Source organism: Bombina bombina, chromosome 1 (genome assembly GCF_027579735.1).
Source record: "Bombina bombina isolate aBomBom1 chromosome 1, aBomBom1.pri, whole genome shotgun sequence".
Classification (NCBI taxonomy): Eukaryota; Metazoa; Chordata; class Amphibia; order Anura; family Bombinatoridae; genus Bombina; species Bombina bombina.
In genome coordinates, this window is record NC_069499.1 from 917,279,438 (window position 1) to 917,291,484 (window position 12,047).

The following is a 12,047-nucleotide window of genomic DNA, read 5'->3' on the forward strand; positions in this document are numbered from 1 at the left end:
CAAAATTAAATTAAATTGATTGGATAGAGCATGACATTTTAAATAACTTTCCATTTTACTTCTGTTATCAATTTTGCTTAGTTCTTTTTGTTAAAGATCCTAGGTGAGCTCAGGAGCATGCATGTCTCTTAAAGGGATACTAAACCCAGGGTGCTGAACCAAAAATGGGCCGGCTGCTAAGCTTACATTCCTGTTTTTTCAAATAAAGATAGCAAGAGAACGAAGACAATTTTGATAATAGGAGTAAATTAGAACGTTGCTTAAAATTGCATGCTCTATCCGTATCATGAAATAAAAAATTTGGGTTTAGTATCCCTTTAAGTCATCTGGCAGCAGTGTTTTACATAGCTACAAACAGTGCTGCCATAGACACTCCTAAGCTCTTACCAGCCTACCTAGGTTTAATCTTCAACAAAGAATGCCTAAAGAACAAAGTGTTGGATAATAGAAGTAAATTGGAAGTAAAGTAAGTTGTTTAAACATTCATGATTTAGATAGATCATGCAATTTAAATGTTGACTTTACTGTCCCTTTAACAGCCAAGCAGAAGTATGACGAGCAGAATCAAACAATGTCACTGAGCACTTCAAGTCACTGACTCCTTTTGTCGGATGTATCTAGTTAACAGGAATACAGGCAATGTCCTTCTGTGATTCCTGTCCCTAAAGCACTGACCATTTACTTGCACCCTCTCTGTTTACAGCAGACTACAAATGTCCTTCCTCAGTACATCCTCCAAGAGGCAGAGCACAGGAACCGAAGGTAACAGTATTTATGGAATGCACTTCTCTCCAGCTGTTTTCTTGACTGTCATTTATTTTTTATGTTAAAAAGGGATATTTAAACATTTAAAAACAAATTAACATCCTTTTTATTGCAATTGTTTTTCAATAGCCAAACTCCACCCACCATTTGCCTTATTTGGAAGAGCCAATCTGGGTCCAAAGATAACAAGATTAACCGCTGTTGTAAATTTTAGTGTAAGATGCATTGTTTTACAGTTGTTGACTTATATAAATCCATTTAGGGATATATATGTAGCAGAGTTAGCCTTGAGAACTCAGCAGGTACACTTCAAGTTCTGGGAATTGGAAATTGCTCAATTTGTAAAACTAAATTACATTGAAAAGGGGACAAAATAAATAAGGAAAATATATTGCACAATTGTTTTCTTATTTATAACTAAACATTTTATATTAAAAAGGTATTTACTATAGCTTTAAGTATATACAAGTAAATAATAAAGACCAGGGCAAATTAATCTTGTTCCTTAAACTCTTTATTCACATACAATAAAGGCACACAGGACTAGTCAGTATCACCAGTGAAGCATGAAACATACACTCAGATCAACAACAATATTCATCTTAATACGAGGAGAGTCCACAGCTTCATTCATTACTTGTGGGAAATACAGAACCTGGGCACCAGGAGGAGGCAAAGACACCCCAGCCAAAGGCTTAAATACCTCCCCCCACTCCCCTCATCCCCCAGTCATTCTTTGCCTTTCGTTACAGGAGGATGGCAGAGAAGTGTCAGAAGATTTTGGAGTAGTCTCTTATGGAGGGTAGTACTCTTCGGAATGAATGGGACTGGAGTTTTAAGTAGTCTTGTCAGCCTCTCAGTGAGAGCATTGACGAATGTTAGGGTCTGGAGATGCAGGGAGAGTCTTTCTGCAAAACCATCCAGACTCGTATTAACAGCTCCTTAAGCAATCAGTGTTGACGAGTTTCATTGCCTGCTTTCCTTCACTCAAGTCCATGTCAGGAGCGATACTACATACTGTCAAACTTGAGAGGCCATGTTCCTGTTCTACAGTGTTGATTCTGGTAATATCGTTTCATTTTTTATCTGTAAATGATAACGCAAGAAGACAGGGTCACAGTGTGGCTCCTTTTATCTGTATAGAATCAAGGGTTATTATTTTTTCTTGACTTCAGGGATGCTCCTGCACGGCACTCCATTTGTCCGGGTGTGGCTTCTTTCTCTTCCTCTTCTTGACCGGCGGTTGCAGGAGACGAAAAGCGAGTTTCTCTGTGGGCCTGGGTCATAGATGGTGAGTGCCCCGGCCATTGGGAGTATAAAGGTGCCATTTCAATTTTGCTATAGTCCATATTAAAGGCGCAAGCTATGGAGGACTCTGATATGTTAGAGGGTACTCCCTCTTTACCTAAATCTAATGCCTGTGTTTATTGTGAGGAGGCTTCGGTATACCCGCCTGCTGAACTATGTTCCACATGCCTCGATAAAATAGTGTTATCTAAAAGAAATAAGATGTTTAATACCACTGAGCGGTCCACCTCTGAGGGCTCTCTCTGTCCCGCGAGGTGCGTTCTCTACATTCATCTCCGATTATACATGCAGCTCCCCAGTGCACTTCTAATTCTCCTGCAGGAGGGGCCATGTTATCGCCTGATTTTGCTGAGCAGTTGCAACGCTAAGCGCAAGCGAAAGGTTAAACATTGCTATCCATTTCCAGGGGTCATCTACTCCGTTGGATGTATCTGAGACTAGATTATCCACTGATGCAGAGGATTCCGATACTTCGGAGGACTCTCTCTCTGGTTCAGAATCTGCGGCCTCTAAGCCTCCGGCTGCGGATGAACTAGACTTTAGGCTTAGGATGAAGAACCTACGCTTTTTATTAAAATAGGTGTTGGCTACTCTAAAGGTTCCGGAACTAAAGTTACCAGAGGAACCTTCTATTCCTAAGCTTGACAAAGTTTGAGGACAGGGAAGTGCCCCAGACTTTGCCGGTTCCTGTAAAGATGGCGAATATTATTAAGAATGAATGGGAGAGACTTGGATCGTCATTTTCCCCTTCTTTATTTAAAAAATAGTTCCCGGTTCCAGACTCTCAACTAGAATTGAGGGGATCTGTCCCTAAGGTAGACGGAGCTATGTCCACACTCGCTAAGCGCACCACTATCTCGTTTGAGGATAGTTCATCGTTTAAGGAACCCATGTATAAAAAATTGGAGACCCTGTTAAGAAAGATGTTTCAGCACACGAGATTCGTTTTTCAACCTGCGGTCGCTGCGGTGGCAAGAGCCGCTACCTATTGGTGTGAGACTCTGTCAGAAATGATCGAGGTGGAGACTCCCCTTGATGAGATACATGAAAGAATTAAGGCCCTGAGAGTAGCTTATTTGTTTATTTGTAATGCTAATATACAGATTATTCGCTTGAATGCCAAGATAACAGGTTTTTCTGTCCTGGCCCGGAGGGCTCTGTGGTTGAAGTTGTGGTCTGCTGACATGACGTCCAAATCTAGATTACTTTCCCTTCTGTTTAAGGGAAATATTTTCGGTCCAGGCCTGGACTCTATCATATCCACGGTTACGGGGGGCAAGGGTGCCTTTCTACCGCAGGATAAGAATAAACCTAAGGGTCCTAATTTTTGTCCCTTTCGTTCGGACAAGTCCCAACGACAGCAACCTGCCGCAAAATCCGAGCAATCCAAAGGATCTTGGAAACCATCTCAGTCTTGGTATAAGGCCAAGCAGAGCAAGAAGCCCGCAGAGACAAAATCGCCATGATGGGGCGGCCCCCAATCCGTCTCTGGATCTCGTAGGGGGCAGACTATTTCTTTTTGCGGAGGCTTGGATGAGAGACGTTCAAGATCCTTGGATTCTGGAAGTTGTTACCCAGGGTTACAGGATAGGTTTCAAGACTCTGCCTCCCAGGGGCAGATTCCTCTTGGCGAATCTATCATCAAAACCAGAGAAACAGGATGCCTTTCTGGATTGTAAGGGATCTCTCCACTCTAGGAGTAATTGTACTGTTACCTCTAGCAGAAAGGGGTCTAGGGCAGCGATTTTCAACCACTGTGCCACGGCACACTAGTGTGCCATGAGAGATCATCAGGTGTGCCGCTATCACAGAGGCAGACTGACAGGCTCATCAGGCAGACGGTATCATTTACTGGGGCAGCTTCAGAAGTGTGTGGAGACTGAGCAGCAAAGTTCTGCTCACTTTGGGAGCACATCAGCAGAGAGCCGCCACCATAATGTAATAAGTTATAACTCCAGAGTGTACAGACCCTACTGCACGTGAAGTAGCCCATAATACACGCCCACCTGCCACTTTTGCTTGATTGAAATAGCCAATCCCATCTCTATTGGAAGTTCCAATTAGAGAGAGCGGGCATTGACCGCTTCGTATTCGTCCAGAGAGGAGGGTCCGCTAAGTAACCGCCTGCTGTGGCGTACATACAACTATCCACACATGGGTGTGATCGGAGGAGGCCTCTGACCATCGGGAGCCAATACGGTACTGGGCTAGGGTCTTGTCTTGTTCAATTATTGACCCATGATTTTAGACACCGGGTGGCACAGCGTTTTTCCCCCCGCTTTGTTGCCCTGCAAACTTAAAAACTTTAAGTTTGCAGGGCAGCAAAGGGAAAAAAATGCTGTGTTCCTGCTGCAGGCTGCATCCAATGCCGGTTCAGTCTGTATATGTGCTGTATTAGGCTACAATGTGTGATTTTGTAAAATTTCGGGATGGTGGTGTGCCGCCGGATTTTTTTTTAATGTAAAAAAATGTGCCGTTGGAAATCACTGGTCTATTGTACTATTCAAACCTCTTTGTGGTACCAAAGAAGAAGTGCACGTTTCGCCCGATTCTAGACCTAAAGTGCCTAAACAAGTTTCTTTCGGTCCCATCATTCAAGATGGAGATGATAAGGTCTATTCTTACGATAGACTTGAAGGACGCCTACCTTCATGTGCCAATATACAGGTATCACTTCAAGTTACTAAAGTTTGCCTTTCTGGATCAGCACTTCCAGTTTGCAGCTCTTCCCTTTGGTCTGGCTACTACTCCAAGAATCTTAACAAAGGTTCTGGGAGCTCTGCTCGCGGTGGCGAGTTTCAGAGGTATTGCAGTAGCACCTTATCTGGATGACATCCTGGTCCAGGCTCCGTCCTGCCAGCTGGCAGAGGACCATTCGAGAGCTCTTCTCCTTCTTCTGCGATCTCATGGATGGAAGATAAACTCAGGAAAGAGTTTTCTGGTTCCCAGAACCAGAGTGGAATTCCTGGGCACAATAATAGACTCCATATCCATGTAGATATTCCTAGCAGACCAGAAACGTTGCAAAATTGTCTCCAACTGTCTTGCCCTTCAAACCTCCTCAAGGCCCAGTGCATGGAGGTGATTGGGCTCATGGTATCCACTATAGATGTCATTTCATTCGCCAGATTCCATCTCTGGCCTCTTCAGTTGTGTATGCTGAGGCAGTGGAACGGCGATCACTCAAATCTATCCCAACTGATCTCTCTGGACTACGGGTCGAGGGAATCCCTCTCTTGGTGGCTCCGTCCAGATCAGTTGTCCCAGGGGACATCCTTTCTCAGACCATCTTGGGAGATTGTGACTACGGACGCAAGTCTCTCAGGTTGGGAAGCAGTTTTGGGTGCCAGGAAGGCACAGGGCAGGTGGAATCGGAAGCAGACTCTTCTCCCGATCAACATCCTGGAACTTCGAGCGATCTTCAATGCTCTGGCCCCTCCTGGGTTCGTCCAAATAAATCGGATTCCAGTCGCACAACATCACCTCGGTGGCTTACATCAACCATCAGGGGGGAACGAGAAGCTCCCTAGCCATGCGGGAAGTATCTCGGATTCTGGAGTGGGCGGAGGCCCACGACTGCTCGCTATCAGCGCTCCACATCCCTGGTGTGGACAGCTGGGAAGCGGATTTTCTCAGCAGACAGTCATTTCATCCAGGGGAATGGTCTCTTCACCCCGAAGTGTTTGCAGAGATTTGCAACAGATGGGGGACTCCGGAGATAGATCTCATGGCATCCAGACTCAACTTCAAGCTACCCAGATACGAGTCGTGGTTCAGGGATCCCCAGGCAGAACTGTTGGATGCCTTAGCAGTGACTTGGGGATTCAACCTGGTCTACATATTTCCACCGTTACCACTTCTACCTCGAGTAGTGGCACACATCAAACAGTAGCAAGCGTCAACTATTCTGATTGCTCTGTCATGGCCGTGGAGGACGTGGTTTGCGGATCTAGTGGGGATGTCATTATCTCCTCCATGGAGGTTGACCTGTCGCAGGGACCTGCTGGTACAAGGCCCCTTCGTGCATCAGAATCTAGATTCTCTGAGGCTGACTGTGTGGAGATTGAACGCTTAGTCTTAGCCAGGAGAGGTTTTTCTGAGTGTGTGATCGATACTCTCATTCAAGCCAGAAATCCGGTCGCCCGTCGCATTTGTCATAAAGTGTGGAGGACCTCCTTACTCAGGTGTGAAACGCGTGGATATTCCTGGCATAAGGTCAGGGTATCCAGAATTCTTTCCTTCCTCCAGGACGGTTTGGAGAAGGGACTTGCCGCCAGTTCCTTAAGGGGACCGATTTCAGCGCTATCTGTGTTGTTACACAAGATGCTCGCTGAGCTTCCTGATATACAGTCTTTTGTTCAGGCTCTATCCAGGATCTGGCCTGTATTTAGACATTCTGCTCCTCCTTGGAGTTTGAATCTGGTTCTTAGGGTTTTGCAGGGGGCTCCGTTTAAGCCTATGCATTCTCTTGACATTAGGACTCTGTCTTGGAAAGTTCTTTTTCTTCTGGCTATTGCTTCGGCACGCAGAGTCTCTGAATTAGCGGCCTTGAAATGTGAGCCTCCTTACCTGGTTTTCCATGCCGATAAGGCTGTCCTTCGCACTGGATTGGGATTTCTCCCTAAGGTTGTGTCTGATCTCAATATTAATCAGGAAATCGTAGTTCCTTCCTTGTGTCCTAAACCACCTTCTTCAAAGGAACGGTTACTTCATAATTTGGATGTGGTTCGAGCTTTGAAATTCTATCTTCAGGTTTCTAAGGATATAAGACAAACTTCAGCTTTGTTGGCTATTCGGGGAAACGCAAGGGGCAGAAGGCTTCCACTTCCCTATCTTTTTGGCTGAGGAGCATGATTCGCTTGGCTTATGAGACAGCGGGACATAAGCCTCCTCAGAGGATTACGGCTCACTCAACTAGAGCTGTGGCTTCTTGGGCCTTCAAGAATGAGGCCTCTATGGAGCAGATTTGTAAGGCGGCTACCTGGTCCTCCTTATATACTCTTTCAAAGTTTTACAAATTTGATGTTTGCTTCGGCTGAAGCAGCTTTTGGAAGGAAGGTTTTGCAGGCTGCGGTGCCCTCAGAATAGGGTCCGCGTCTTTTTTACCTTCCCATTTTTCAGTGTCCTCTAGAGCTTGGGTATTTGTTTCCCACAAGTAATGAATGAAGCCGTGGACTCTCCGCGTATTAAGATAGAAAACATAAATTATAATTACCTGATAATTTCCATCGTTACGAGGAGAGTCCACGGTTCCTGCCCGATTCTCCGTTGGGTGGACCTACATTTCTTTGTTTTGCTTCTGGCACCATTTATACCCTGATATTTCTCCTACTGTTCCTTGTTCCCTCGGCAGAATGACTGGGGGATGAGGGGAGTGGGGGCAGTATTTAAACCTTTGGCTGGGGTGTCTTTGCCTCCTCCTGGTGGCCAGGTTCTGTATTAATTGATTAATTAAAGCCGTGGACTCTCCTCGTAACGATGGAAATTAAATGATCAGGTAAGCATAATTTGTTTTCTGATGTAAAGTCTTCACTTGTTTTTAAAAGACAGCTATTAATAAGCTACCCAAGTTTTGTACATCTGAAATTCCTCTCTTCCATGGAACATGTGTGTGTGCTCAAACCCAGAGTTTTATATTCCAACCTAGGGTAGGTACATCAGTGCTGGTCTGCAGAGTACCACTGGCAGTCTAAGCATGCTTGCTTGGAATTTCTGCAGCACTTTTAAAAGTAGCTGAAAGAATCAGTCTACTCAAGAATTGTTATTGTTTAAAAAGATAGATATTCCCTTTTTATTACCCCTAACCCAGTTTTGCATAACTAACATGGGTATATTAATATCTCTTTACCTCTGTGATTACCTTTTTATCTAAGCCTTTCAAGACTGCCCCCTATTTCAGTTCTTTTGACAGACTTACATTTTAGCTAGTGCTGACTCATAAATAACTCCACGGGAGTGAGCACAATGTTATCTAAAGGGCACACATGAACGAGCGCTGTCTAGCTGTGGAAAAACTGAGATAACTAAGATAAGAGGCGACCTTCAAGGTCTTAGAAATTAGCATATGATTCTACCTAGGTTTAGCTTTCAACAAAGAATACCAAGTAGTGAACAAAGCAAATTTGATGATACAAGTAAATTGGAAAGTTTGTTTAAAAATGCAAACCCTATCTGAGTCACAAAACTTTAATTATGACTAGACTGTCCCTTTTAAAGAGCAATTATAGTGAACAAAAATGCTCTTATTCGTTATAGCATGCTATTGTATCACTATCAATCTCACAAATCGATGTTTGTCTCGCAAAGGTGTTAAACACATAGTTAAATAACAGCTCGGGAAATGCAAAGCACTGCAACTGATTTCATTGGCTCAGCGTCTTTTTCCGCTCTGGACCAGCAGTCCTCTGACTTATGTGTTTCTTTAACTATGTGTTTAACTCCTTTCAGGGGGAGGTTTAACGATTTGTAAGGTCGATAGGGATAAAATTGCATGCTATAATGAATGTCATTTTGACACTATAATGGCCCTTTAACCTATAGTATTGTGTGTCTGTGTTTTGCCTTTTTAGCTTTATGTATGGAAAATGTGCTGGTGCTTTGAGATATTTTGGACATAGTGAACAGTTAACCAAGGAAATGGAGAGCCTTTTTATACATACTGTTTACATTGTTTACACTATTTTGTTTTCACCTTTATATTTTTTATGCCCCTTATATAGAAGAGGCTACCTGAGTGAAGAGGGATATTGAAGTACCTAATTCTGTTTGGGCCTTTGTGGGTGCTATTCACTTCAGTGTTATCCCCAGGACCTATTAAATGGGTATCTGGCTGATGTTACTAAACACCCAGCTAAAATGTAATACAGTATTAACCCCACGGAATCATCAATTACTGTTGGGAATATCACTCCTGGCCAGCAGGAGGAGGCAAAGAGCACCACAGCAAAGCTGTTAAAGGGACACTGAACCCAAATTTTTTTCTTATGTGATTCAGATAGAGCATGAACTTTTAAGCAACTTTCTAATTTACTCCTATTATCAAATTTTCTTCATTCTCTTGGTATCTTTATTTGAAATGCAAGAATGTAAGTTTAGATGCCGGCCCATTTTAGATGAACAACCTGGGTTGTCCTTGCTGATTGGTGGATAAATTCATCCACCAATAAAAAAAGTGCTTTCCAGAGTCCTGAACCAAAAGCTCAGATGCCTTCTTTTTCAAATAAAGATAGCAAGATAATGAATAAAAATTGATAATAGGAGTAAATTAGAAAGTTGCTTAAAATTGCATGCTCTATCTGAATCACGAAAGAAAAAATTTGGGTTCAGTGTCCCTTTAACCTCTTAATGACCACAGCACTTTTCCATTTTTTGTCCGTTTGGGACCAAGGCTATTTTTACATTTTTGCGGTGTTTGTGTTTAGCTGTAATTTTCCTCTTACTCATTTACTGTACCCATACATATTATATACCGTTTTTCTCGCCATTAAATGGACTTTCTAAGGATACCATTATTTTCATCATATCTTTATAATTTACTATAAAGAAATTATAAAATATGAGGAAAAAATTAAAAAAAAAACACTTTTTCTAACTTTGACCCCCAAAATCTGTTACACATCTACAACCACCAAAAAACACCTATGCTAAATAGTTTATAAATATTATCCTGAGTTTAGAAATACCCAATGTTTACATGTTCTTTGCTTTTTTTGCAAGTTATAGGGAAATAAATACAAGTAGCACTTTGCTATTTCCAAGCCATTTTTTTTTTTCAAAATTAGCGCTAGTTACATTAGAACACTAATATCTTTCAGGAATCCCTAAATATCCCTTGACATGTATATATTTTTTTTTAGTAGACATCCCAAAGTATTGATCTAGGCCAATTTTGGTATATTTCATACCACCATTTCACTGCCAAATGCGATCAAATACAAAAAATTGTTCACTTTTTCACAAATTTTTTCAAAAACTTTCGGTTTCTCACTGAAATTATTTACAAACAGCTTGTACAATTATGGCATAAATGGTTGTAAATTGTTCTCTGGGATCCTCTTTGTTCAGAAATAGCAGACATATATGGCTTTGGCGTTGCTTTTTGGTAATTAGAAGGCCGCTAAATGCCACTGCGCACCACACGTGTATTATGCCCAGCAGTTAAGGGGTTAATTAGAGAGCTTGTAGGGTTAATTTTAGCTTTAGTGTAGTAGACGACCCCAAGTATTGATCTAGGCCCATTTTGGTATATTTCATGCCTCCATTTCACTGCCAAATGCGATCAAATTAAAAAAAAACATTACATTTTTCACAATTTTAGGTTTCTCACTGAAATCATTTACAAACAGCTTGTGCAATTATGGCACAAATGGTTGTAAATGCTTCTCTGGGATCCCCTTTGTTCAGAAATAGCAGCCATATATGGCTTTGGCATGGCTTTCTGGTAATTAGAAGGCCACTAAATGCTGCTGCGCCTCACACGTGTATTATGGCTAGCAGTGAAGGGTTTAATTAGGGAGTTTGTAGAGAGCTTGCAGGGTTAATTTTAGCTTTAGTGTAGAGATCAGCCTCCCACCTGACACATCAGACCCCCTGATCCCTCCCAAACAGCTCCCTTCCCTCCCCCACCCCACAATTGTCCCCGCCATCCTAAGTACTGGCAGAAAGTCTGCCAGTACTAAAATAAAAGGGTATTTAAAAATAATAAAACATTTTTTAGCATATTTACATATGCTACTGTGTAGGATCCTCCCTGATCCCCCCCAAAACCACTCTCTAACCCTCCCCTCTGCCTTATTGGGGGCCATCTTGGGTACTGGCAGCTGTCTGCCAGTACCCAGTTTGCAAAAAATGTTTTTTTTTATTTTTGCCCAGTTTTTCTGTAGTGTAGCTTCCCCCTCCCCACAGACCAACCCCACCACCTAACTGATTGTTTTTTTTAAATCTGATTTGTTTATTTTTACTATTTTTTTTTTTTTTTCATTTTCCTACACTTTTTTTTCTGTGTGTAGCGGTTCCCACCTGCTCCCTCCCAATGCACGCGCCCGCCCCCACCCTCCTGTGCACGTGCGCGCGTCAGTGCGCGCCCCCTGGCATCCCCGCCCATGATCCCGCCCCCCTCCACATCACGAGGGCCATCGATGGCCGCCTCCCGGTCCAGCTCCCACCCACCAACGCAGTAAGCCACCGATCTCCGGTGCAGAGAGGGCCACAGAGTGGCTCTCTCTGCACCGGATGGCTTAAAAAGGTTATTGCAGGATGCCTCCATATCGAGGCATCACTGCAATAACCAGAAAGCAGCTGGAAGCGAGCAGAATCACTTCCAGCTGCTTTCCACACGGAGGACGTGCAGGGTACGTCCTCAGGCGTTAACTGCCTTTTCTTCTGTTATGTGTGATCAGTCCACGGGTCATCATTACTTCTGGGATATAACTCCTCCCCAACAGGAAATGCAAGAGGATTCACCCAGCAGAGCTGCATATAGCTCCTCCCCTCTACGTCACTCCCAGTCATTCTCTTGCACCCAGCAACTAGATAGGATGTGTGAGAGGACTATGGTGATTATACTTAGTTTTTATAACTTCAATCAAAAGTTTGTTATTTTACAATAGCACCGGAGCGTGTTATTGCCTCTCTGGCAGAGTTTGAAGAAGAATCTACCAGAGTTTTTACTATGATTTTAACCGGAGTAGTTAAGATCATATTGCTGTTTCTCGGCCATCTGAGGGAGGTAAAAGCTTCAGATCAGGGGACAGCGGGCAGATGAATCTGCATTGAGGTATGTAGCAGTTTTTATTTTCTGAATGGAATTGATGAGAAAATCCTGCCATACCGTTATAATGACATGTATGTATACTCTACACTTCAGTATTCTGGGGATGGTATTTCACCGGAATTACTCTGTTAAAAGTACATTAAACCTTTTAATAGGTATTTATTATGTTAAACGTTTTTGCTGGAATGTAGAATCGTTTGCA

At 42.9% G+C, this 12,047-nt stretch overlaps 1 protein-coding gene across 1 annotated transcript in view; it reads left to right on the plus strand.

The window, feature by feature from the left end:
* CTU2 (cytosolic thiouridylase subunit 2) overlaps window positions 1–12,047 on the plus strand; it is a 51,418-nt gene that overhangs the window by 28,380 nt on the left and 10,991 nt on the right. Inside the window, exon 14 of the mRNA XM_053705285.1 lies at window positions 704–762. Coding sequence (XP_053561260.1) covers window positions 704–762 — 59 coding nt within the window. The remainder of the gene's footprint in view (window positions 1–703; window positions 763–12,047) is intronic.